The sequence below is a fragment of the Mustela erminea genome, chromosome 1 (assembly GCF_009829155.1).
Source record: "Mustela erminea isolate mMusErm1 chromosome 1, mMusErm1.Pri, whole genome shotgun sequence".
In the NCBI taxonomy this organism is placed as follows: domain Eukaryota; kingdom Metazoa; phylum Chordata; class Mammalia; order Carnivora; family Mustelidae; genus Mustela; species Mustela erminea.
Genome location: NC_045614.1, coordinates 89,143,301 through 89,170,910, shown reverse-complemented (window position 1 = coordinate 89,170,910; position 27,610 = coordinate 89,143,301). Strand labels below are relative to the sequence as shown.

Sequence of the window (27,610 nt, the reverse complement as noted above, 5' to 3'; positions counted from 1 at the left end):
AGTTAAAATCTATCAATTATATATAATTTTATTCTAGTAACTATACATCTGTGTACCCATGGTTTTAATTTTTTCCAATTTCCAACCAAACATTTCTATATGGGAATAATTCCATAACCTTGAACTCATCAATTCCATCCTTTTTTGAGTATTTTTCTCTTACTTGATTCCCAGATCTTAAATCTGGTGATGTGAAAGTGGGGAGGTGGTTGGGGGGAATTAAAGGGGCGTAAATTAAAAAAAAAGGGGGGGAGAGGTGCATTTTGCTTAGAAGTCTATGATTTGCATTCCTTTCATTTTCCCAGAATACAGCCAACTGTGAAGAAGTAAGCAAATAAATCCCTAAGGGAGGGAATTCAGCAGTGAAAGGGAAGGCTGGGATCAGGTGCGTGTGAAGCAAATTACACCTGAACTCCATAAACTTGCCATCTGTCCAAGCTGACCAGAACTACCCAAAGGATTTCTGAAGCACAGGTCGATAAGGAACTGAAAATGTAACTCAAACTTTGTCTTGCCTCAAGGTAACTAAGTTTACCCTTTGTAATCTGCCCAAACTCAGCCCAAGAGAAGCCTAACCCACAGCAATGCATGACTCCAGTGGGTTGGGGCAGCTTTACTGATCTTCTAGATAATATTTTTATTTTACATAATTGAGGATCATCCTGATATCCATCTAGAAAAGAGTACACAAAACTTAAGCAATTGAATAAATAGTAACAGAAATTTAGAAAAAGAATAGTGGGTTTTGCTTCAGTGTATGGTAACCTAAATATAAGTCTGTACTGAGGTGGAGTTGAATATCAATATAAACTTTATCTAAATAGAATGAAAGACACTAGATGGCTTGAACTTATACTTCAGAAGCAATATTATATGGCAACCATTTTATAAGGGCCTATCATGTCCCAGAACCTCTATCGGCTCTCACTGAGCTTTAACATGCATACAAATCATGCAGAAATTTTGTTAAAATTTTTATTCTGAATATTTGGGGAAAAGGGGCAGCTACATCAGAAGCATAGTATGTGGATCTTCTTTAAATTCCCATGTAAAACAGCAGCTCGATACCAAAACCAAAAACCATGGGCAACGTTTTCAACAAAGTTAGGGAGTGAGGTGTCCCTGCACACCTCACAGTACAAGGAAGTGAAGACAAGCCACAGTTGCCGTATGGCCTGCACAGTAATAGCAGGGATACTGAGAAGAAGCAGAGGGAATCAATGGAGTGACTGAAGGATCACAAAACAGAGTAACTTCAAAATAGTCAAAAAATACTTACTGAAAACATGGTGGGTATAAAGAACAGCAGCAGAAACGGTTAGAGGATCTGCTCAATCCAAAAGCTGCTAGAATTCAAGAAAAATCCCAGGATAATGCCTAAAGGGTCTGCAGCAGAATACCTCAGGACCATCCAACAGAATTTTCTGCAATGTCAGAAACATTCTATATTTCTGTATACAATGACCAATAGTCACATGAGGCTACTGAGCACTCAAAATGTGGCTAACGTGTCTGGGGAACTGAATTTTCACCTGAAAGCAAAGGTGAATGCATTCTTTCCACCATATCATGCCAATATACTATCATATCTGGGGAAAGACCCCAAAATTTTAGAAACAAAGTTTGGGTGAATTTTGTCCTGTTTATACCAGTCTAATTACTTTCTTCCACTATTGAGCACAAAGTTTGAAAGAACATCATCGGCTCTCCCTCTGCTATGGTGGTCCCATGCCCCCTACACCATAAGAATTTGGCCAATGGAGAACTGAAGATGGGAGCAACACCAATGGGAGAGATGAGAACAGGGAGATCACAGTGTGGTCGAATGGCTGTGCTCCAACTGCTTTAATCATCTCTGATAGTTTCCATATGTTCTTTTAAGATGGGCAGAGCATCAGAAATAGTGGAATGCAGGAAATTAATAGAAGGCCTGACTATCTCCCTTCTTTAGTCTCCACCAACCTCTCCCTGTTCCAGGCTGTTTTGTTTCCACCATTTAACAGAGGAAAAAAATAAATAAAAATCTCTAATTCCAGCAGTAAGGCCTTGGAGAGAACAGTTCCAAAATGGCATCATGAGGAGCTCAGCAGACCTGCTTCCTAGTAAAACAACTATGACTGGTGAAAATTACCAAAGATCCCCAACAACTTGAAGTCACTAAAAATCATCTTAAGGGCATAAAGTAAATGAAGAAATATTTATTCAAGAAAATCTACTAAATTTCAGTAAAAACAAGAGTTTGTGGCACTTGAGGCACTCCCCCAGCTCCGTGTGACAAAAATTTCACTCTGAGCCTGTGTGGCCAATAAGATGGGGATCTCCCTTCTTCTAGAAATCTGTTCTGGGCTTGGTTATCTCTCCAGGAGGGGCAGGCTTCCAGCATTTCTCATCTCCCCAGCTATGTGTTACTGAGATTAAATTTCAGGTGATTGTAACCAAGATATTAAGAGCTCCTTTTCTCTACCTAGTCTGTACTGGTAGAATGGAAGCTCTACCCCAGGAACAGTGGGCAGAGAATACTGGGGTCCTGATCACTGATCACCTTTGCCCCAGCTTGCTCACAGGGTACATGTTCTATGCCAGGAGAGGCACACCAAAGAGAGAGGCTACTGTCCCTGGCACGATCAAGACTGTCACTCTAAGAAAAATGGGCCACGTCCCTACCTTCAGCAGTGCTCAAGAGATTTTGCCCAGGGCAAAGGTAGGTTACAAAAAGAGAGGGTTCAGAAGCTCTCCCCAAAGAGACTAACTTTATTTGGAACAGAGTGTAGGAAATTCAAGCCTAAACTCCAGCTCTCAGAAACAATGAAGAATTTGGTGGCAAGCGATTAAAAGGAGATTGGTAGCTCTGTGAGGACAATAAGCTAAACCATAGGCTAGTTAGCTTATCAGAGAAAATCAGGGAAAGAGATAGCTAAGAATAGGCAAATTTCAAACCTCAAAAACTACATCTGCAAACAGACTCAGATTTAATTGGAAGAGACTGGAGAGCAATTCATGCCTTGGGGCATTGTTGAAAATAAAAGCAATGAGGTGGCAATTAGTGGAGGCTAACAATTGAGTGTAATACCAACAGAAACAGCAAACAGACAGAACAGGGAAAGAGACAGAGAGCCTTGCTAAAACTACTGTCATCCAAGGCTAACTGTGCACGTGCCTAAGGCTATACTCTGAGGATCAACACTAGAGGTTTCACACTGGAAGGGAAATAGGTTTCACTAGAATAGCCAGGAATGCCACTAAATGAGTAAAAAAGCAAAAGATATCTGGTCTCAGAGAGGTGGAGGGAGTGAGGAAAATAAATGTGTGGAGTTGGGTATAATATATTATCTAAAATGTCCAGTTTTTACCAGTTATGAGATATGCAAAGAGACAAGAAAAATGTATACATAGGGGGAAAAGCAGAAAACAGCAACTACCTGAGAGGTCTCAGATGTCAGATTTAACAGATGAAGACTTCCAAGTAGCATTTTGAATACATTCAAAGAACTAAAGGAAACCGTGTTTAAATAAATAAAGTATGATATAAATGTCACACCAAATAGAGAATATCAATAAAGAGACAGAAATTATAAAAAAGCACCAAATGGAAATTCTGGAGTTGAAAAGTATAATAACTGAAATAAGAAATCCACCAAAGGGGTTTAACAGTAGACTTTAACTAGCAGAAGAATCAATGAACTTGAAGATACATTGACAGATATTATGCAACCTAAAGAACAGAGAGAAAAATGAAGAATAATGAACAATGTCTTAGAGAAATGCGGGAGACCACAAAGCACAACAACATGCCAGAAGGCAAGGAGAGAAAGAAAAGATATAAAAATACTCAAAGAAATAATGGTTGAAAACTTTTCAAGTTTGATGAACTTTATCAATCTACATGCCCAAGAAGCTCAACTAACTCCAAGTAGGATAAACGCAAATCCACTCCCAGATACCCTCTGCTCTAAAAATGCTTAAAGACAAAAACAAAGAGAAAATCTTCAAATAAAACATTAAACAATGTCTAATAAACATTACTGGTTGAAAAATTACTGTGTCCAAGTATAGAATACTTGCAAAGAGAATAAATGTAAACATTTAAATGATAGGTAGATATATTTTATTAAGGCAGTGCAATATTTCCTTTTGCAATTAAAAAAAGCAGGTTATAAAATATATATAGTATGATTTTTTTGTAGTAACAAATGCATTTATATAGGTATATAAGCACTTAGTGCATTAACTCTGAATCACAGAGTAAGCGCTCCATAGACAGTAGCAATTCTGGTTCTGTGGCTGCAGTGGTATTGTGACCTTGTAAAACTCACCAGGCTAGATATTATTTTCAGATTTTGTGTCAGTCATTTCATGCTAGTCATTGAGAAAAGATATTAATACCCAGATCTACTGCACTTGACTGAAGTGTTTTCCTACTTGAGCTTCTGTTGAGTGAAAATAATGACAATGACAGCAGTTCTCACTTCCTAGATACCCTGACCCACACCTTAGTTCTAAATTCACACAAGAGTTTCTCAGACCATGGGAAGGTGAGAGAAATGGGCTCTCTTGCTCCACAGCTTCCTTCACCAAGATGGGCTGTTGGCTCCCAGCTACTTGCAGGTTCCACATTAGCTATTCAAAACTATTTTCAAGTTGGCCTGTATTTCTCCCTTTCTTAAATTCTTCACTGGAAAATAGGCTTGTTCTCTACTCTGCTTCCTTTCCCTGTCCAATTTGGGAATACTCTCCTGTGTGAATACTTCCTTAGTTATGGTAGGTCAGGCAGGTGCTGGTTCCTCTATTTTCTTCTACTTATAGCTAAACGTCGTCTGACATTTCTGCCCAACATCACTAAAGACTGACTCCAGTGCTGAGTGTGAACAGACTCCTACAGTATCCCTTATGTAGCCAACCCCTGGATCAGATCTCAGGTTTTTGCAAAATCCTGAGACCTACAGAGTATACTCTGACACCTCTATTACTCCCAACACCATTCTCTCCACTTAAATCACCTGAATAATATAGGGTCACAAGATCAGAGAACCATCTGGTTGACCTCTCACAACAAGATAGATAAGACCAACAATGAAATATTCTGTTTCTTTTCTGTTTAATTATAGCACCATTATTCCAATAGTATTATCCTTTATTTGTTTCTCCTACCAAAATAATAAATTCTAATCATTCATAATTTCAATCAATTTAAAGAGGTGGCCTAGGAACACAATTCATATATTTTTTCCTGTGGTGGGGGGAAACTGTTCAGCAATTGCTTATATAAATTGGCAGTATTCAAAGTATTGTCCTCAATGCACTTAGTTATTCTAACTTGCTGAATAAGTGTTTATAAACTTTTGGAACCTAAAACCTTTTTAAGAGAGACTTATCTGTACTTGATTGCTATAAATAAATGAATCCCAAAAGGTTTAACAGATTGCAGAAAGAGGATACAGTTGCAATGGGCAAACATTAACAGATGAAATATAATTAGTATTATACCAATTCTTCATTAAGCATTATAAATATAATATGTACAGCTATTAGTGCTAAAACAAAACACCTGTCAATTATTCACAAGTGTTTCTAATTGTAAGAAAATATTCCACAGTAAACAGATGCTACAGGCTGAGATTCAAAAAAAAGAAATTCTCAACCTCATTCAATCTAATTTTTCTAAGAGTGTCTCCCAAAGATTACTCATCACACTTATGTATCTGCCACTATAATTAATAGTTCTCTGTTATTCTTTCCACTTTAGGTTCAGCAATAGAAAATTCATTACCAGATAAGCCCATTTTGATTCAGATACAACCAAGGTAATTACTAAATTTATAATAAGGTGGTTATTTGGGGTCAGGATGATGATAAATCCTTGGCTTGTACTTGCTGAATAGTTAATAATCTCTGCAAGGAGAGCTGACCGAATGCTCACACAAAATATATTAAAATTCTCCTGTATTTTTATATTTGGGAGGTTTGGGATTTTTTTAAGTTTTGCCTGAATCAGATATTATTTTTATAAACCTAAAACATCATGGCAATACTATTTCTATTATTCTATATCCCTATAATTCTGATATTTCTGATAATTCCTATATTCTTTATGATAGTCCTATAATTCCCATATTGGGAATATTCCTATAATTCTTTATGCAATACTAGGAAGTAGTTTTTTTAAAAAGTATTTTTTTAAAAAGTCCTCTTTTATTTATTTTTTTTAAAAAAAGGACTGTGATAAAAACTACTGAGACAAAAAGACTATATGCTTTACTCCTCTCTCTGTGGGTACTGTTGCCCAAGTTTCTGGGGAGACACATCTGATTTGGCAAGCAGATGTAGATACCTGCCCAAAAGAGCCAGCTTTCTTGCTACATGTGATGCAAAAGGCTTAACGATGGGCTTCATAAATTAATTTAGTCTTAATCCAAATGACGTGACGTAAACATCTTTCTGGCATAGCATGTAATTTTAATCATGAAGAAATTACATATTTGAATCTATTTTTATTTTTTATTTTTTTTAAGATCTTATTTATTTATCTGAGAGACAGAGAGAGAGAGCATGGGGGAGGGGCAGAAGAAGAGGGAGAAGCAGACTCCTCACAGAGCAGGGAGCCCCACTCAGGGCTGGATTCCAGGACTTCAGGATCATGACCTGAGCTAAAGGCAGATGCTTAACCAGTTGAGTTACAGGTGCTCCTGAATCTTTTTAAAATGCCATAATATTAAAAAAAAATTAAGTATAGAAAGAGATGTAAATATGGAACTCAAATCCAATCCAAAGCCCAAGACTGATCTCAAACTGAAGAAAGCACTCTAAAAAGAGCAAGAAGACTCCTCCTCAGGGACAGGAATCCTATTATTATTATTTTTTAAAATTTTATATCCTAAGGGCTATTACATAGTCATTGGCAAATAGTAGTTGCTTAATAAAGCAAAACTTATAGAAACTCATTCCCCTGAACATACTTTTTGAGGTCTTGTCTATTATTTTAGTTTTAGTTTTGGTTTTGGGGGAAGGTATTAGGGGAAGGTTATGATTAGAGAAATTATGATAGGCAAATTGGAAAACACCATCAGGGTAGAAACAGGCTAACAATGAAAAAAAGAAAAAAACTGAAGAACCTAGAAATGAATAATCACAAGAGTGAACTGAAGGGACAGAATGGATGGTTATCTGCCGTAGCCAGATCTAATGTTGACAGTGTTCTCTCCCACTCAGAAGGCATCAGAATAAGAACATGAGTAATGACCCTTATGAAAATCCAAAGGCCTATCCCCTGTTCTGCTTACTTTTCCCTTATCCTCTTTAGAAGAATGAAGTCGACATAATCTTTCACATTGCTCATCTCTGAAAGCTCAGAACTACTTAGGTTGATTTGCATACAATAATTATTTACTTAATTAACAGGCTCTCAGCTAGATTGTCCTTTCAACCCTTAACAAGCCGAAAATTATATGACTCCTCTTCAAAGGAAAAGAGATTTTCCCTAAATAGGATCTACTGCTAACAAGAGAATACAATTTTCCACATGGCTTCTGCACTGAGATTTAAACTGGTTCCATGACAAGGAATGAGAAATTCCTTTGGTACAAGAGCTCAGATAAATGGAGAAATCTCAGATGTATCTATCATTGAAAACCGAGAAATTTTTTAAAGTTTATTCTTAAAAGCTAGTATCTTCATAAAAATTCTTATAAGCATCAAGAAGAAAAAAAATAAAGCCATAAATTCCCCCACAGATGTGGAAGTTGATCTTAAATAAAGTAAAGCACAGTGTTTAGGATTACAAATACTTTCTTTAAGAGGCCAGCAGAAACCTATCAATATTTAATGTTTGTGACACATTAAGAACTTTTCCTTGTGGTTGAAGAAAAAAATAAAAATAAAAAGAGTAATCTATAAATAAAGAGAATTTTTGAAATTGGCATAATGGAAATCATCAAGTTCCAAATCCAAAAAACCCTCCTTTACTCTGGTCAAAGAATGAATTCATACTTCAAAAGGATAAAGTGAGTGGATGTAGCACGTAAATGAGCCCCAGAACGAAACACATTGTCCTCTCAGTGCAGCAGATATATACATCACCTGGACCAGCCCATTGCCCACTCACCAGATGTCTGACTTTGTGTTGTAGCCTTGGTGTTTCAAAGCCTCTGGACTCATGTAATGGGGAGTTCCAGCTAAAGTGGTGGCTAGATCACAGGATCCCATTAGGAGTCGAGAAACTCCAAAATCCCCTTGAAATAATAATAAATTTTTATGAATACTTTAAAACAATGAAAAGCAGCCTGGAAAGTAACAACTGTCTAATTTGGCAATTTTAATATGCAATGACTCATATCATTTAAAGGGAAAGAAAAGAAGAAAATGGTATCTTTAAAATTACACAATGCTGGTGCATAGCTTCCTGAGCCAGGAAGGTGAATTATATAAGCTAAAGCTTTTTATTTCTGGAATTATGGAGAACCAGCAACTTGAAAAAAAAGCTATTTCAGTTCTGCCTAACAACAAACAAAATGATTTTGGGGGGCTGAATATAAGAATATAATGATTTGCAATTTCCTCAAAGCAAGAAGAGTTCATTCTTCAATTACAATAAAGGAAATATTTCAAATAAAAGACCTGAGACCTTTCAAGAACATGCCTATAAAAATTTGAATCCATTAAGTTCTCTTTACACATCTAACTAGTTGTATGCTTTTAGGCTTTCTCTCTTTAGGAACATCTTACAGGAAGAATGAATAATCCAGTAACTGTTATGAGTGGAGGTACAGTTCTGAAGAAGAACTAAAAATTAACAAATCCATGATACCAATAATTTCATTACCAGTGATAACTGCTAATTGCTTGGGGTAAAATAAGGGGGAAACCTATACTAATTAATGAAGTCAGTAAAACAACTCTAAATACTTGCACAGTGCTTGGCATGGGATAGAAACTCAAAAACTGTTAGTTCAATCTATCATGTATATAGCAAATGTCTTACACTTCAATTTGTATCAGGTACTCAAAAACAAAATAATGGGGTTTTGTTGGCCCCAACCAAGTAAAAACAAAAGTTTGAGAAGTTAAAATAAACCAGTGATTACTCTAACACTTCTAGGCACTATATATTTCAATGTGATATACTGATAACATCTAGAATATATTCTCCCATGTTTCTGGAATACATATTTTTTAAAATCTTACCAATTTTAAGAAGATTGTTTTTCAGAAATATATTCTTTGATTTCAAGTCTCGATGAAGTATCCTCCTACACAAAGGAAAAAAAGGACATAAAATTTCATGCAAGATAAAAAAAATTTATTTCTAATATAAATAATATATATGGGTGCATGTGAAGTGATAAATACACACTCCCATAGATATATCTTTCAGGGTTTGAAAGCTACAAATCCACAACATTTTCTAGTTCCCCTGAGGAAATATGAGTTTTAAAAACAAAGTTTCAAAGTCAGCAGGACATGTAGTTGGGAAAAGAGTGATGTGATTTACACTATTTCAATAAGCTCAGTTTTACTGTGTTTCTGTAGCATGATCTACGTAGCACTGTATCTACTAACCATACACTCAGTTGACAGACCAGTTATCATAAGACTTTGTAATCTATTATATATACTCTTACATATTATATGTCATATATAAATATATATTATATGTTAAATATAGTTATGTAAGATATTTTTATAGAACATAATTGTAACTATATGTTCTATAAAATGTTATATATATTGATACACACACATAACACATAATTTAATATACATTAAATCCAATTGTTCAGGTTTTATGTATTTGTAGAAATAATAATGTTGTTGATGATACCTAATAATAGATAACATGCATAAGCCAGCAATATAAATTATGTCAGTTAAGACTTTTGTTTCTGGGATTATGAAGCAGTAGACAACTTGAAAACATTTACCTAAAAAGACCAAAAAACGTGGAATAAAGTCTGTAAATATCTTCACATATGCTGAGCTTACAAGAAAATGAAGCATATCCCTGAGGGTTTGTATAAAACCTAAGGGGTTGTGCTGAGCTCAGCAGCCAATGGGCTGGCCTTCATGGCCTCAGAGAAACAAAAGCCAAGACCTTGAGCCCATGTAATGTGAAAAGTTGGACTATACAGACACAAATACGTCAGAATCCCGGATGTGGTTCATATTTTCACTGAAAGAATGACCTAAGAAACATCCACTCACAAGTAAACAAAATGACAAGAAAGTTGATCTGTACAGGTCTGAACTTCTGAGTGGAGAAAAAATATCTCTCTTCTTCTTCCATAACCATATTTCTCTGCTCACTCACATTTGGGATTCAAATATGTAATAGCTTTATGGCTTCAGAAATCCCAAGCCAAGAAATTAACATAAAGATTGGTTCTCAGCTGCTTCTACCTCTTGGGGCATCTGGCAGAAGCAAATGCAAAGCAAGAGTCAGCAGATAACATAGAGTAAAATTATACCCCTGCGAATTTCAGATAATCTAAAAGGATTCCAACTATAAAATAAGTATATTTTAAGAGATTAAAATTATAAAGAAAAAATTAGGAAATATAAGATAGAAAAAGGGTACTACCCAACAATAAAAAGATGATGCTGATTTGAAAACCAATCAAATAGAATTTCTAGGGGAAAAATGTGATTGAAATTAAAAATACAAGAATGAAACCTCAACTTCTGACTACGATGGAGTAAGCTTATTTCACACTTTCCACAGCTGTACAGAGAACACTGAAACATTTGAACAATGTAAAATCTGAGTAAAATTAAAAAACAAAAACAAAAACGCAGCAGGTCTTTGAAGATATCAAATATCAGCTAAGACAAACGAAGGCAGTCAGCACTTGAGGAGCCAGAGCCTGGAAAGGAAGGGAATGCTCTAGATGAGCCAAACATTCTGCATGGTGTGTTCCTCTCAGGGCAGTTGACAAAGGCAGAATGCCCTGGCCTAGAGCTTGCAGCACTTTTCCTGGACTCACAAGACAAAGATTACAATTCAGGGCTACAGAGGCAGCCAGGTCTTGAGGGGAATTTCTTCCAGTAAGAAAGGGAGCAAATGAGAAGTTAAGTCTGACATTCTGCCTGGCTTTTACCCTTGAGGCACTTACTGAATCCTACATTGTTCAGGGGAAGACAATAAGGAGAAGGGGGCTCCGAAGAGGTTAAAAACTAAGCAATGAAACAAGATGGGATTGGGAGGGAGACAAACCATAAGTGACTCTTAATCTTACAAAACAAACTGAGGGTTGCTCGGGGGAGGGGGGTTGGGAGAAGGGGGGGTGGAGTTATGGACATTGGGGAGGGTATGTGCTTTGGTGAGTGCTGATTCACAGACATGTACCCCTGGGGATAAAAATACATGTTTATAAAAAATAAAAAAAAAACAAAAAACAAAAAAAAACTAAACAGAGTTTTCAGGAGATTCACAAAGATGAAGAAGGGTCTTGGAAACCCTCAAGGCCTCCTTCTTAGATATAAAGATATAAATCTTAGATATAAAGCCTTCACAAAATCTGAAACCATCCTTAAACCAACTCAGTCCCCCATTAGTTCAAGGTGATCTGTCCTTACTATAACTACTACCCAGAAAAAAGTTAGACCCTCTCCAGATGATAGTATCACCCAACACCTCTCCATTATTTCATACGTATTGTCCACTACTCACTCAAAAGCCAGAAAAGAAAGCAGGGAAAGGAGAAAAAGGTGTGTCACAGAATACAATGGAAGAAACATTCCATGTATTGTTAACCACAACAGACTAAAATCATGAATTTAAACACAGAGAAACAAGACTAAGCTATTTTTAAAGAATTGTTATAAAGAACACACTTAAAAAAAAAAAAAAAAAGTAAGGACATAGGTTGAAAGCAAGAGGATTAAAAAGATACTCCAGGTAAAAGGCGGCTGGCAAAAAGCAGTATTAGGTAAATTAAGGATAAGGAGTATCACTACAGAGGCACCTGGGTGGCACAGTTGGTAAGTGACAGACTCTTGATTTCGGCTCTGGTCATGATGTCAGGGTTGTTGAGATCAAGCCCAACCGGGGCTTCACACTGGGCATGGAGCCTGCTTAAGATTCCTTCTCTCTGTCTGTCTGTCTGTCTCTCTCCCTCTGCATATACCTTACCCTCAACCTGTGCACAAGGGGTGCTCTCTCTCTTTCTCCCTCTCAAAAAAAACAAAAAGAGTATCACAACATATTGAAAAAAATCCAATAATTGATTGAGAAAATTTGTATTTATTTATTATTTTAAAGAAACCGCAAGGGGGAGGTGGAGAGGGAGAGAGAGAATCTTAAGCAGACTCCAAGCCGGCACAGAGTGTGATATGGGGCTCAATCACATGACCCTGAGATCATGACCTGAGCAAAATCCAGAGTTGGATCCTTAACCAACTGAGTCATCCAGGTGCCGCTATTGGGAAAATTTTTTAATTCTGTACTTATGTGCAACTTATGATACAAGCCTAGATATATATGAAAAATTAATATTAATAAAAATTTAAGAAATTGACAAATCCACAATCATAGTGGAAAGTTCAATGTATTTCCCTCAGTAGTTAATAGATTCAGTAAGCAAAAAATTAATAAGATGTAGATTTTAGTAAAACAATTATAGATTTGAAAAACATAATTAGTTTGAGCTAATACATATAAATTGAATATTTCATCAAAAAACTTAAAAATGCATGTTCTTATATGTACACATGGAATATTTTCGAAAACTGACAATGAACTAATCACAAAAGCAAGTATCAACAGATTACAAAGAATCAGCACCAAATAGTTCACACATAGCACACATATGGTTCAATGGAGTTACATTAGAAACCCATCAGGCGCTTAGAACAGTGCCAGATACTGGCAGTAACTGCTCAAGACAACGTCTCTAGTTTGTGAAGTTTTCTGGTAAGGCAAACAGGCAGAAAACAACTAAATGAATATATATATATATATATATATATATATATATATATATATATATATAATGACTGCTAACTTAATGCTATTAAAACAATAAAGCAGAGCAAGGAGCTAGAGACTAACCAGGGTAGGGAGATAAACAAGCTGAGTCTTGATTGTGGTGGTGTTACTATTACTGCTCCAGTGTATTACCACCAATAGATTAAAAGGGAGTCTGTGTGAGGCTATCAAGCAGAAATAAATGATGAACTATCTATAGGCAGTGGTTTAAACCCCATTACCCTTCCCCCTCACTCTTCAATACCCCATTCTCTGCTCAAGACCGTCCATGACCCCTACTGTTGGCTGAATCAAGGACAGCTTCACATTTGGAGTCTTCCATTTCCAGCCTCCTCTTCCACCTATTTATTCATACCAAAACAAAAAAACAAAAACAAACAAACAAACAAACAAAAACTAATGAAGGAATAAACATGTAGTTATATATTTGGAGTACATTTTAAAAGGGAAAAAAATGCAATAACTGCAAGTCAAGAAAATATAGGCTAAGAAATGGTCACATCTCTGTTGAAGCCAACGAGGCACTTGCTTTATCTTAAATGCAGCACACGTGTTTCTTCCTTTATGTCATTGCTCATATTAAAATGCCTTCCTCTTTCATCTCTGCCTCTCAGAATCCTGTCTGTCCTTCAGGATTGTATTGGAAACAAACCTCACATGCCTCCCTGGAGTCCCCTGACTACCCGCATTCCTTCCAAAGGTGCTGGTATTGGAGGCCAATTACTCACTTGCCTGAGATGCCAGGCGCTCGGGCTCCTGCCACATCTGGACGAGGATGAAACACCACACTGCAGGACACAGAATCAAGCATTCCAACTGGCAGTGTAAGGAACTAGATGACACAGCCTAAAGGTGCAAGGGAGTTCACTACTTTGGAGTAGACCAGCAGGCGACAAGAGGAGAAAGAATCTAGGCAATCATTTTCTCTTTTTCTCCCTAAGGCATGCTACCCCTGTGTTTATAAGGTATACAAATATCCCTGCCAGGCAACGTACCATTGTCCTTCTCCAGCTCTGTGAATTGATGGCCAGTACAGTAACATACACTTCTCTGCTTCACATCCTAAGCTCATTTCAGATTGTCCTCACTCTCACCACCCTGGGTCTATAACCCAAAGCAGGTACCAGCATTTCAATCCTTGCCCGAGGTTGTTTCCAAGCTTAAAAAAGGATACCCCTGAATCACTTTCTTAACCACCGTTCCTACTACTACCAGCAAGTTAGACATACTCTCCCACTTCTGTTCTTCTTCTCACACTATATTCTACAACTGACCGATTACTCTTGCTAAATTCTAAGCCCTACAAAGTCTGTATCCTACCTGACTATATGATCCCCTGTAACACTATAAACATTTAATTAAACTGGTGGGTTAAACCTGATTGAATCCTTGGGTTTACAGGAGCAGGAGCCTGAAATTTTCAAATTATTTTTGATTGACATTTTTCCAAAATGAACTATATAATTCCCCAACTTCACAAAGAATATTTTTTAACAATTCACGATTATAAGAAACACCAACTACTAGGGTGTATCTAATCCTCAGGCCTATACAGGAGACCCCAATTTGCAAGCAGTATTGCTGAGAATTAGGCTGAGAATAGGTGTGTGGCTTTACAAAATTAAAATCTGCTCTTGAACCCCTAACTTAAAGACCCTCCAGGGGTCTGCACTGCTTCCAGAATAGAACATAAAATGCTGTATGTGGCCTGCGAGAGACTGGAAGATCTGGCCATACACCAATGCTTCCAGAAGCCTTGGCAAAAACTCAGGCCAAGTCTGTATCATCTTTCCCTCTTCCATACTGTTCTTTATTCAGGGTAGAGGCTCGGTTAATGTAAGTTAATTTTAGAAACACTATCCTAGGAACAAAAATGAGTACCAGCTTCTGGGACTCATTTATAATCCAAAAAAAAAAAAAAAAACCTACATGCTTTGTGCTATACTAATGTGAAAAATATAAAGATTCATAAGATAAGGCCATGTATCCCATAATGCTTAAAATCAGGTTGGAGAGATAAAGGAAAAGTATACAAATAACTATAAAAGATGGCAGAGGGGAACCCAGTTCTTATCACTTTATTAAAAATTATTTTTAATTATAAATAGTTACCAAGATAGACATTCACATTCAGAAAGAAACTTCTCTCCCAACAAATGATTGCTTTTATGTACATGCCCACAAAATTGTACTGTTATCAGTTAACACTAGAAATACCAGTTATAAAAATAATTGATTTTTTACAATTACAATTACAATTAGTGATAATGTAGGTGTATCAATGTTACCTTGGTACAGTAATCAGACCTCAGTCATCCAGAGCAAAGCTGGAAATCATGACAGAGGAGCAGGGCCAAAGAATAGCCACACAGAAAGTCCATCTACTTTACCTAATGGAGACAAATAGCTACACACTCAAGAATGCAATTAGAATTGTACATAAAGTGAAGAATTGAGAATGATGGCAGGAGTTCCCTGTAATTCAAATAATCTTTATTCTCCTAAAGGCTTTGGAGAATTACAGAGGAATAAGCAAAGCTTCCAAGAATGGAAGGGAAAGGGAAGAATACAAGTGAACAACACAGGTCTGGGTCACTTCTTCTTAGGGCAAATAACCCCCAGTTCTATCACATAAAGTGCTATGCTGCTATCCTTACGCCTACTCTGGAGATGAGAAAATCAAGGCTTACAGAGGCTAATTAGTTTACCCAGGTATGAATTTGCCCAATAATCTGCCTATGAGTACGAACAGATCTGTTTGACTCCACAAAGTATCATAGCTCTGTCTTACTCATGGTAAATGCTCAATAAATGTATGTTGATCTTAAAAGCACTACCCTTAGCACAAAGATGAATACCATCTAGTGGGGCTCATTCATTAATTTAAAAAGATAGAAACTTTGCATTTAATCAATATTCTCTCCTGCCTTCTTACAGTTCCACAACATCTAGAGCTGGGCTCTGTGTTAAGTATGATGTTGACGACTTGAAGATTAAAGGCAAAACAATTATATTTAACAAATAGAGGGTTAAATAAAATTTGGCCTCTTCTATGCCCACTCTTGGGGTTCCCTTGGCATGGCAGGAACTGTTAAGGACCTACACAAAGACCATTCTCCCACTCTTCTCCCTTGATATCAAAACCCCATGAGCCCTGGGTAGGCTGGGTCCTCCTCAGTCCTGGTAGGTAAGAGCAATGAGGAGGGAAGGGAGTGAAGGATATTATGGAAAATAAATTGAGGTAATCTTTTTTCCCTTTGGGGTAACTTATTAGGTATATGCTGTGCCCAAATTCTGGCCAACATTAAAGTATAACTTTCAAAAAGGTAAAATTATGAATATCATGAAAATATAAAATGAACACATTTTGTTCCATTCATTAATCAATGAAGAAACTAGTAAGATGTTAAAATGGAGTCAAAGAATTTTTGACAAGCTAAAGTATTTATAAGATGATAGCTGGGTTAGGTACAAAACTGGGTAGTGGCCAACAGGACAATAAACCAGATCCCCAGAGTTGTCTGTTCCAGTGAATAAAAAATATTTGTACCTCTTCTAGACAAAAAAATTCAAGTTAACCCCTGCCTCTATGGAGTTATAAAATAGCCCAGATGATAGGAAATTAAGTCCAGCATTGTGCTCAAAGTACTCAGTAATCTCTTCTGCCTTTTCTATGTTTTGGAAATTTTTTCTAACAATGAAACATAAGTCTGCTGGAAGCTTGTAGGAAATATTTCCCCACTCTTACAAAAGATGACAAAAGAGGGTGACATGTGGCCTTTTTACCTCATTCAGCCTTTGGTTACTGTTGTATGTGGTTGGGTGATACACGGTGGCACTTCAGCCATCCAGAAAACTATAAGAGGGCAATCCTGACTACAAAAGCTAACCATGCTGAGAATGGAAGTAATGAGATGGAAAGAACTTGAAGTATTGCTGAACTACCAGTGTCAACTACCCTCCTTGGACACTTCTTGTTAGGTGAATTAATGAATTTTCTTTATGATTTAAGTTGCTTCTGCTACTTGCACTTGAAAGCATCTTAAGTTGATTACTTGGTCCCTGCAGCTCTTGATAGGAGATCTGAGGAAAGGGTACTGGCTCTCCTCCAGCTACAAGTACCAGGGGGTCTGAGAGTCTAAGGGTTTAGAATATGGAATAGTGAGCTTGGGAGGTGACCAGGACACAAGGACACAAGGTACTATAAACTTGGAATAAATAATATGTTCAAGAGAAACTTACCCAGTGACACCTAGACAAGGAGGAGTTTCAGATAACAATACACTGATAGCCCTCACATATATAAATACGTAAGCATGTAAATCAGCACTAATTATTTTAATAAAAAGGCAAACAATATGTTAGAAAACAGTTACGAGAATTGGCTGGCACCATTTCAATAAAATAATAAATTCTATATTATAGAATACCACACTATTTGGCTAATTTGGTTAAGGTGTTACTTTACTGGCTTTCTGGTTATAGAAATAGTTCTAGCAAGAAAGTCTTGTCATATATCTAGTTAACCATCCTTTCCTTTGAAGCATATAAAAACCAAATCCAAGAAATAACAAGGTGACTAGCAATATAGGCAACTTACATAAACCCCTTCTCCTAAAAAGTTCAGAGTAGCCTTTCATCTATAACTTCATATGTCCCACACCATGGCTCCAGGAGTGGTAGGTCCCTGTCATTTCTAAGTTTCCTGATGTCCAGAGAGATAAACGACCAGCTAAGATTAAATGATAGTTGTGCTCAAATACATGGCAGAGCTCCTGCTTCTGTATCCTCTGTCAGGCGATTTTCTATATCCTTCAGTCTCCAGGACCACAGGAGGGTGAAGAGAAGTCTGTGAAAGCAGATGGAGCAAGTGTTTCTCAAGCTCTTAACCCAAAGTAGGACTGTGGAAAAGATATGCACAATTTCACCTTCATCTTCCCTTAAGCACTTATCTTCATAGTTTCTGAAACCTCGGCTACCTCCCCACACATCTCTCCATCATCTGGCAGGGTCTCAGGGTGGACTAAAAACTCTTCTTGCCAAAGCTACTGGCACAAGCAGTTAACTCCTTGGTGATGCATGGCCCAGATGGCCCCTGTTGGTGGTCTCCACCATGTGGCAGCCATCCTAAACTATGAGGCACCTGGTTTCCTCACTGATGCCGTAGACTCTCAAGACCATGACCACCCCCTGTGTTGTAAGTGAGAGGTGGATTCAGGCCCCCTTCAAAAGTAGCTATTGCCAACACAGCAGGAGCTCCCTACACCTGGCACTGAGGGTGGGGGAGGCTCCTTGAAATAAAGGGACCTCAGGACATCCTTAAAAAGTAGGAACTGGGAGAAAGTAAGAAATCGCCAGTAACACCACAGAGACCACAGCTTTTTTCTGCTTTTCCATCTTTGAGCCTGAGGTAGTATACCACCATTGCTCATCATGTTTACTGACCTGGACTTCCAGTAAGTCCTTCTCCTGAGAAACTCACTACATTTAAAATGAATTACTGATGTCACTTCTCAGGGAATATTGAGCCATTCTAGCACAATACCTCACAAGCTGGCAGGGAGACGGTGAGGGCTGCCAGGTGATGATGGCAGTCATCTTAGGGAAATTGCCCCACCCCGGTCTCCCCTCCACTGTGAAAGCACCAAAATCAGCAAGGCCTCAAGACCACCAGCAAATAGGCTTTCTGCAGAGAGGCTGCTCTGACCTTCATGCTAAAAAATCAAGGTTAATTGGACTCCTCCCTCTTTAACAGGAATGAGTGTGGTTTTTTGTATATTGTTTGTTTTGTTTAATGCTTTCCAAATTAGTACTGGAGGGTGGGGGGAAATGAGCAAGACATTGTCTCTGCCCCCAAGGAATTCCCTTATGCCCAATTCTGTGGCGTCCAAAGAAGATGATGTTTCAAACATGAGCCAATTAATTGGACCAGAAAGAAGAAAGTCTATGGGATTGCACTTTCAGAGACCGGGTGGTTCTAGCTTTGTCCAAGGTTCCAAAGTCCCTCAAATACTGGACTAGCCTATGGAAGGTTGACAGAGTTAGTAAAGAGCTTTGAGCACAAACACTTTTAAAAAACTTAATCCCTCTGTACCAGAGGTTCAGGCCCACAGGGAGGAATGAGTTTTAGTGCTACATTCTCAAGATAGCTTATAGTGAACTGTGAATATATTCAGTTTTGGGCATCATTATTTATAAGTGCTTATGCCATATGCTATAGATTTAGCATATTATAAATGTATAAATAAACCAAATTAAAATAAGTACAGGATAGTTCCAAAGGAGTAAACAAAATCCTATTTCTTCTGTAACCTCATTTTTTAAGCTTTTTTTAGGGTCTTCTTGATCTCCTTTGCTGGTGTACTGTATGAGTCAGGGTTCTCCAGAGAAACAGAACCAATAGGCTATAATATAGATATAGACTTAGATATAGATAGATATGGAGATTTATGATGAGGAATTGGCTCATACAATTATGGAGGCTGAGAAATTCCAGTCTGCAAGTGGGAGACCCAGGAAAGCTGGTGCATAACTCAGTCTGAGTCTACAGACCTGAGAACTGGGGGAACCCATGGTCTAAGTCTCAGTCTGAGGACAAGATAAGTCCCAGCTCAAGGCAAGAAAACAGGGGCAAATTCCTCCTTCCTCTACCTTTTGTTCGATTCAGGCCTCCAAGAGATTAGATGGTGGCCAACCACAATGGAGAGGGCAATCTACAGTATACAGTTCAGATTCAAATACTAATCTCATCAGAAACACCCTTACAGACACACGCAGAAGCAATGTTTAATCTGGACACCCTGTGGCCCACTCAAGTTGGCACAATTAAACATCACCTTCACTAAAATAATTTGCAACAGAGGAGCAAAACCTAACTTCTTCAGATGTGTTGTTTCCAAGGTAATCTCTTCAAAATACATTTTAATATATACTATAGTCCATATTGGCTATGGTTTGAAAGATTTGATTTGAAAGCTAAATGAAGCATTGTGGTAGCTCAACTCCTGTTCCCAAATAGTCACACCTCTTGTGACTTGCAGTTAGTGTTCCTTCAGGAAGAATAAGCTCCCCTACTCTTCTGACATTGGGTTTGGTCATGTGACTTGCTCTGGTCAATAGTACGTGAGCAGATGGGGTGATTGTCATGTTTGAGCAGGACCTTTAAGAACCACTGAGTGTTTCTGCTAACTCTCTTGCTTTTCTCTCTGCCATGATAAAAGCATATCCCACAAGGGAGCTGCTCCTTCAGTTTCGATACTTGAATGACAGGACAGGAAGAGCTGACTCGCAGCTGATCTGTAGCAGCCAACATGTGACATGAGCAAGAAACTGGCATTGTAAGCCACTGAGATTGAAGTTTTTTGTTCATACAACATGACTTCTTGCAGCAGGAAGAGTTTTAGCATCTTGTTCTCAAGGTAGCTTTTAGTAAAACCAAATATTCTTAGCTTTATACATCATTATTTCTATATATCTATGCTATATGTTAACAGAATCATTCTTTTGGATTTAAATTGCTTAAGAACAGGTAATTAAGACAGTTTTTTTAATTAATTATTTTTTAAAAATTTTAATTCCAGTATAGTTAACATATAGTATTCATTTCAGGTATACAATATAGTGATTCAACAATTCCTTGTATTACTCAGTGTTCATCAAAGTAAGTGCATTCTTAATTCCTATCATCTATTTCACCCATGCCCCACCCACCCACTTCCCCTCTGGTAATCATCAGATTATGGAAGCAGAAAAGACCCCGAATCACTAAGGAAATATTGAAAAAGAAAAACAAAGCTGGGGCATCATGTTACCTGATTTCAAGCTTTACTACAAAGCTGTGATCACTAAGACAGCATGCTGCTGGCACAAAAACAGACACATATGGACAATGGAACAGAGTAGAGAGTAGACAGTCCAGATATACACCCTCAACTCAATGGCCAAATAGTCTTCAACAAAGCAGGAAAACATATCCATGGGAAAAAAGATAGTTCTTTTCAATAAATTGTGCTAGGAAAACTGGACAGCTATGTATAGAAGAATGAAACTCAACCATTCTCTTACACTATACACAAAGATAAACTCAAGATGGATGAAAGACTTCAACATGAGGCAGGAATCTACCAAAATCCTAGAGGAGAACATATGCAGTAACTTCTTTGACATTGGCAGCAGCAACTTCGTTCAAGACATGTCTCCAAAGGCAAAGGAAACAAAAGTGAAAATGAACTTTTGGGACTTCATCAAGATCAAAAGCTTTTGTACAGCAAAGGAAACAGTCAACAAAACAAAGAGGCAACCCACAGAATGGGAGAAGATATTGGCAAATGACATTACAGACAAAGGGCTGATATCCAAGATCTATAACGAACTCCTCACACTCAACACCCAAAAAGCAGATAACTATGTCAAAAAATGGTCAGAAGACATTAACAGACACTTCTCCAAAGACTGACAAATGGTTAATAGACACATGAGAAAATGTCCATCATCATTAGCCATCACAGAAATTCAAATCAAAACCACATTGAGATACCAATTTACACCAGTTAGAATGGCCAAAATTAATAAGACAGTAAACAACAAGTGTTGGAGAGGATGTGGAGAAAGGGGAACCCTGTTACACTGTTGGTGGGAATGCAAGTTGGCACAGCCACTTTGGAAAACTGTGGAGATTCCTCAAAAAAATTAAAAATAGTGCTCTCCATAGTTAAGAATCTGTTTCTTGGTTTGTTTCTCTCTCTGTCTTTTTTTTAACCTTTGCTCCTTTGTTTAGTTTCTTAAATTCCACATATGAGTGAAATCATACGATCTTTGTCTTTTTCTCACTGCCTTATTTCCTTAGCATTATACTTTCTAGACCCATCCATGTGGTTGCAAGTGGCAAGATTTCAATTCTTTTTATGGCTGAATAATATTCCACTGTGTACACATGCACACACACACACACACACACACACCACTTCTTCTTTATCCATTCATCTATCAATGGACACTTAGGTTGCTTCCATAATTTGGCTACTGTAAATAATGCTGCAATAAACATAGAGATGCATGTATCCCTTCGAATTAGCATTTTTGTGTTCTCTGGGTAAATACTCAATAGCGCGATTACTGGATCATAGGGTAGTTCTATATTTAATTTTTTGAGGAACCTCCACACTGTCTTCCACAGTAGTTGTACCAGTTTGCATTCCTACCAACAGTGCATAAGGGTTCCTTTTTCCCCACATCCTCATCAACACTTATTATTTCTTATGTTTTTGATTTTAGCCATTCTGACAGGTGTGAGGTGATATCTTACAGTGGGTTTGATCTGCATTTCTCTGATGATGAATGATATTGAGCATCTTTTCATGTGTCTGTTGGCCACCTGTATGTCTTTCTTTGGAGAAGTATTGGTCCAGGTCTTATGTTCATTTTTTAATTGGATTATTTGTTTTTGGAGTGTTGAGTTGTATAAACTCTTTATATATTTTGGATACTAATCCTTTATCAGATATGTCATAGGCAAATATTTTTTCCCATTCCATAGGTTGCCTTTTAGTGTTGTCGGCAGAAGCTTTTTATTTTGAAGTATCCTAATAGTTTATTTTTGCTTTTATTTCCCTTGCCTCAGGAGACATAGCCAGAAAGATGTTACAGCTGATGTCAGAAAAATTACTGCCTGTGCTTTCACCTAGGATTTTTATGGTTTCAGGTCTCACATTTAGGTCCTTAACCCATGTTGAGTTTATTTTTGTGTATGATGAGGAAAGTGGTCCAGCTTCATTCCTTTGCATGTCACTGTCTAGTTTTCCCAACACCATTTGTTGAAGAGACTATGTTTTTCCCATTGGATATTCTTTTATCCTTTGTCAAAGATTAACTGATCATATAATTGTGGGTTTATTTCTGGGCTTTCTATTCTGTACTATTGATCTATGTTTATGTCAGTAACATATTGTTTTGATTACTACAGCTTTGTAATATAAATTGGAGTCTGTGATACCTCCAGCTTTGTTTTTCTTTTTCAAGATTGCTTTGGCTATTTGGGGTCTTCTATGGTTCCATACAAATTTAGAATTGTTTGTTATGGTTCTGTGAAAAAATGTTGTTGGTATTTTGACAGGTATTATGTTAAATGTGTAGATTGCATTGAACAGCACAGACCTTTTAACAATATTTGTTCTTCCAACCCATGAGCATGGAATGTCTTTCCATTTCTTTGTGTTTTCTTCAATTTCTTTTATCAGGGTTTTATAGTTTTCGGGCTCTCTGCTTGGCAGGGGGCCTGCTTTTTCCTCTCTCTCTCTGCCTGCCTCTCTGTGTACTTCCACCTCTTTGGTTAGGTTTTTTCCTAGGTATCTTATTTTGGGTACAACTGTAAATGGGATTGTTTTCTTAATTTCTCTTTCTATTGCTTCATTAATGGTATATAGAAATGCAACAGATTCCCGTACATTGATTTTATATCCTTGACTTCACTGAATTCATGAATTCATTTATCAATTTTAGTAGTGTTTTAGTAGAGTCTTTGGGGTTTCTAATTATAGTATCATGTCATTTGCAAACAGTGAAAGTTTTACTTCTTCCTTACCAATTTGGATGTCCTTTATTTCTTTTTGTTGTCTGATTGCTGTGGCTAGGACTTCAAGCACTATGTTACATAAAAGTGGTGAAGTGAGGGGAGCGGCTGCCTGGGTGGCTCAGTTAAGTGTCCGACTCTTGGTTTCAGCTCAGGTCATGATCTCAGTCTCGTGAGATCAAGTGTGGAGCATCAGGCTCCGTGCTCAGCATGGAGTCTGCTTGAGATTCTCTTTCTCTGCCCTCGCCCCTACTCATACTCATGCTCTCTCTCTCAAATAAATAAATAAAATCTTTTTTAAAAAGTGGTGAGAGTGGGGGCGCCTGGGTGGCTCAGTGGGTTAAGCCGCTGCCTTCGGCTCAGGTCATGATCTCAGAGTCCTGGGATCGAGTCCCATATCGGGCTCTCTGCTCAGCAGGGAGCCTGCTTCCCTCTCTCTCTCTCTCTGCCAGCCTCTCTACCTATCTGTGATCTCTCTCTGTCAAATAAATAAAATCTTTAAAAAAAAAAAAAAAAAAAAGTGGTGAGAGTGGACATCCTTGTCTTATTCATGACCTTAGGGGAAAAGCTCTCAGTTTTTCACCATTGAGTACGATGTTGGTGTTTCATATAAGGCCTTTATTACATTGAGGTATATTCCCTCTAAAACTATTAAGGGTTTTTATCGTGAATCAATGTTGTTCTTTGTCCAATGCCTTTTCTGCCTCTATTGAAATGATCATATGGTTTTTATTCTTTCTCTTATTTTTTTTAAAGATTTATATATTTGACAGACAGAGATCACAAGTACGCAGAGAGGCAGGCAGAGAGAGAGAGGAAAAAGCAGGCCCCCTGCCAAGCAGAGAGCCCGACGTGGGACTCAATCCCAGGACCCTGAGACCACAACCCGAGCCAAAGGCAGAGGTCCAACCCACTGAGCCACCCAGGCACCCCTCTTCTTACTGTTAGTGATGTGATGTATCACGTTGACTGATCTGAGAATAGTGAACCACCATTGCAACCCAAGAATAAATCCCACTTGATCGTGGTGAGTGATTTGTTTTAATGTAATGTTGGATTCAGTCTGCTAATATTTTGTTGAAGATTTTTGCATCTATGTTCATCAGAGATATTGACCTGTAGTTGTCTTTTTTTGTTATGTCTTTATCTGGTTTTGGTATCAGGATAATGCTAGCCTAACAGAATGAATTTGGAAATTTTCCTTCCTTTTTTTGGAAAAGTTTGAGAAGACTAGGTATTAACTCTTCTTTAAATGTTTGGTAAAACTCACCTATGAAGCTATCTGGTCCTGGACTTTTGTTTGTTAGGAGTTTTTTAATTACTGATTCAATTTCTTTGTAGGTAATTGGTCTGTTCAAATTTTCTATTTCTTCCTGCTTCTGTTTTGGTAGGTTATATGTTTCTAGGAATTTATCCATTTCTCCTATGTTGTCTAGGAGATAGTTTATTTTCTATAGGAGACATATTTAGACCTATACAAATTAAATACTGAAAACCAACAGAAGTTAAAAGTAGATGTCACACTTATGATCAAGAATAACACATAGCATTTTTCCTTTTAAAAACTATTCTGGAGATGGCTTGTGGTGAACAGAGTATAATGCATAAGCTTGTAGAATCATTATGTCATATACCTGAAACTAATGTAACATTTTGTGTCAATTACATTCAAAAAAACCTCACAAAAACAGTCTAGAGAATTGATCAAGATAGTGATAACTACCTCCCTCTTTCCACCCAAACTCCAAGAAATATGAGGAATTTTTGAAGAGGAAATTCATAATAGTGCTAGAGAATAGTTATATATGGACAAGAATTTTCATAAAAGCTCTGAAAGGATGCAAAAAGAGGATCCCCAAACCCAAAACATATAGAAGAATGTTGCCTCTATATCCCTCTTCCCACAGCAGCAACCAGCTCAATAATATGGCCTGTATGGTTTTTCTCACTTCCCCATCTTACTCACTCTCCCCACTGACTGGTTTCTGTTTCATGAAATCACCTCCTAGATAAATTTCTTACAACCCCCAGTTTTTGTTTCCAGGTTCTGATATTGAAGGAATTCAAACAAACAAGTTTTGGTGTTTTCCCAGTATCTAGGGCCTCACTTGTAACTAAGTAACTTCCTTCTTCCTTCCTCCCTTCTTTTTGCTTTCCTTCCCTCTCTCCCTCCCTCTCCTTCCCTCTTTTCCCCTCTCTCTCTCCCTCTTTCCCTGTCTCATTCTCTTTCCATATTTCACCCAAGATATTCACCATTAAACTCAGCACCACTGCTTCACATATCTTTCCAATTTCTCACTCACCCTTGGGTGACGAAACTTGGGTTCATCCTTGACCTTCTCTTATCACATCCCATATATCCACGTAATTTCAACTCTCATTTGAGCTTATCAATTTAACTGTGATCCTTCCATGTCCTGCTCACTATTATCATATCGTTTCAGGTCCTACAACCTCATGCAAAGATATTATAAAAGGTTTCAGACTGATATTCTGAGTTCCCTTCTCTCCCCTCTATAATTTATCACCAATCTTCCTGAAGCTCTGATCATAGTTCCACTCAAAATGTTTCTGTGGCATTATTAACTTTATAACAAAATAAAGCCATTTTTAACTTCATGTCAACCTACCTTACCTCACACCTTCATTCATGTACCCCAAGAGCCATTCCAACTGAACTACTCATCATTCACTCTAAAAGTACCATGATTTCTCAGCCCTGTACCTTTGCTAACTCTGTTCCTTAATCCTGGAAAGCTCAGACTCATCTTTCACCTTATTCAAAACCTACATTGGGTCTAATGTCATTTCTTCCAAGGCCTTCATTAATTTTCCCAAGTAGCATTATTATCCCTTTTCTGATCTCCCTCTTCTGATCTCTAGCACTTAAAGTATACTTTTCTTGGTGTCTTTGTCACTTTTTTAAAAATTGAGGTATAATTTACATTAAAATACATAAATCTTAAGTTTGATGAATTTATCACCTTTGTAATCATCCATTTGGGTCAAGATATAGAACACTTCCAGCATCCCAGAAGATTCTTTGTGCCCCCTTCCCGTAAAAATCCCCTTCAAAGGTTAATCTCTCTTCTGAGATTGGGTTAATTTCAGATTAGTTTTGCCTGTTTTTGAATTTGATGTAAATGGAATCACACAGCATGCACTCTTTTGCATTTGGCTTCTTTCACTCATCATGTCTCTGAGAGTCATCCAGTCAGGCATATCAGTTATATGTTCTTCTTTTACTGCAGAGTAGTATTCCATTATAAGACTATACCACAACTTATTTAACCGTTCTATTCTAAATGGACAATTCTCAGTGTTTTAGCTATTACAAATAACACTGCTACAGAATTTTGTGCATGTCTCTTGCTAGAGACAGGTGCTCATTTTTCATCTCAGGAAAAGAATTACTAGGTCACAGGGTATTTGAATGTTAGGTTTGGAAATATTTTTCTAAAGCTATTATACCAGCAATGTTAAGTTTCAGTAGCTCCAATTCCTTATCAACACTGTTTTTATCAGAGGGTTTTTTTTGTTTTTGTTTTGTTTCATTTGCCCTTCTGGTGGCTATGCTTTCATTTCTACATTAAGTTAAAACCACAAACAACAACGCTTAGAGAGCACTTAACAGATTGCAAACTTTTTAAATGTATAACATCTCAATGCATATTCCCTATAGTCCTATAAGAAGGAAGGGAGAGTCTTATTATTATCCCTATTTTATAGATGAGAAAACAAAGGTTCAGAGAGGCTAAGGAGCTTGCCCAGGGCTATAAAATATATAGCAGAAACTCTGCAGCTGGTATAGCCACTAGGCTATAGGGTTTATAGTTATTTGGGTACTTTTTTTTTTCTTTTTTATGCGGGGCTCGATCCCAGAACCCTGAGATCATGACTTGAGCTGAAGGCAGAGGCTTAACCCACTGAACCATCCAAGTGCTCCTTGGGTACATGTTTTATCTCTGCTAGTTTACTAACAGCTCTTGAAGGTTAGGCCTTATTTTTAATTATCTCTAATTAATAAATGAATAAATGAACTTAGGTATAAAATTGAAATTTCTCTG

At 37.4% G+C, this 27,610-nt stretch overlaps 1 protein-coding gene across 4 annotated transcripts in view; it reads right to left on the bottom strand.

Moving 5' to 3' along the window:
* NEK11 (NIMA related kinase 11) overlaps positions 1 to 27,610 on the bottom strand; it is a 258,711-nt gene that overhangs the window by 165,557 nt on the left and 65,544 nt on the right. For all 4 annotated transcript variants that reach the window (XM_032333018.1, XM_032332991.1, XM_032333000.1 and 1 more), the window contains exons 4-5: positions 9,178 to 9,242; positions 8,099 to 8,225 (exon numbers count right to left, since the gene is read on the bottom strand). In XM_032333018.1, the coding sequence (XP_032188909.1) occupies positions 8,099 to 8,225; positions 9,178 to 9,242 (192 nt within the window). The remainder of the gene's footprint in view (positions 1 to 8,098; positions 8,226 to 9,177; positions 9,243 to 27,610) is intronic.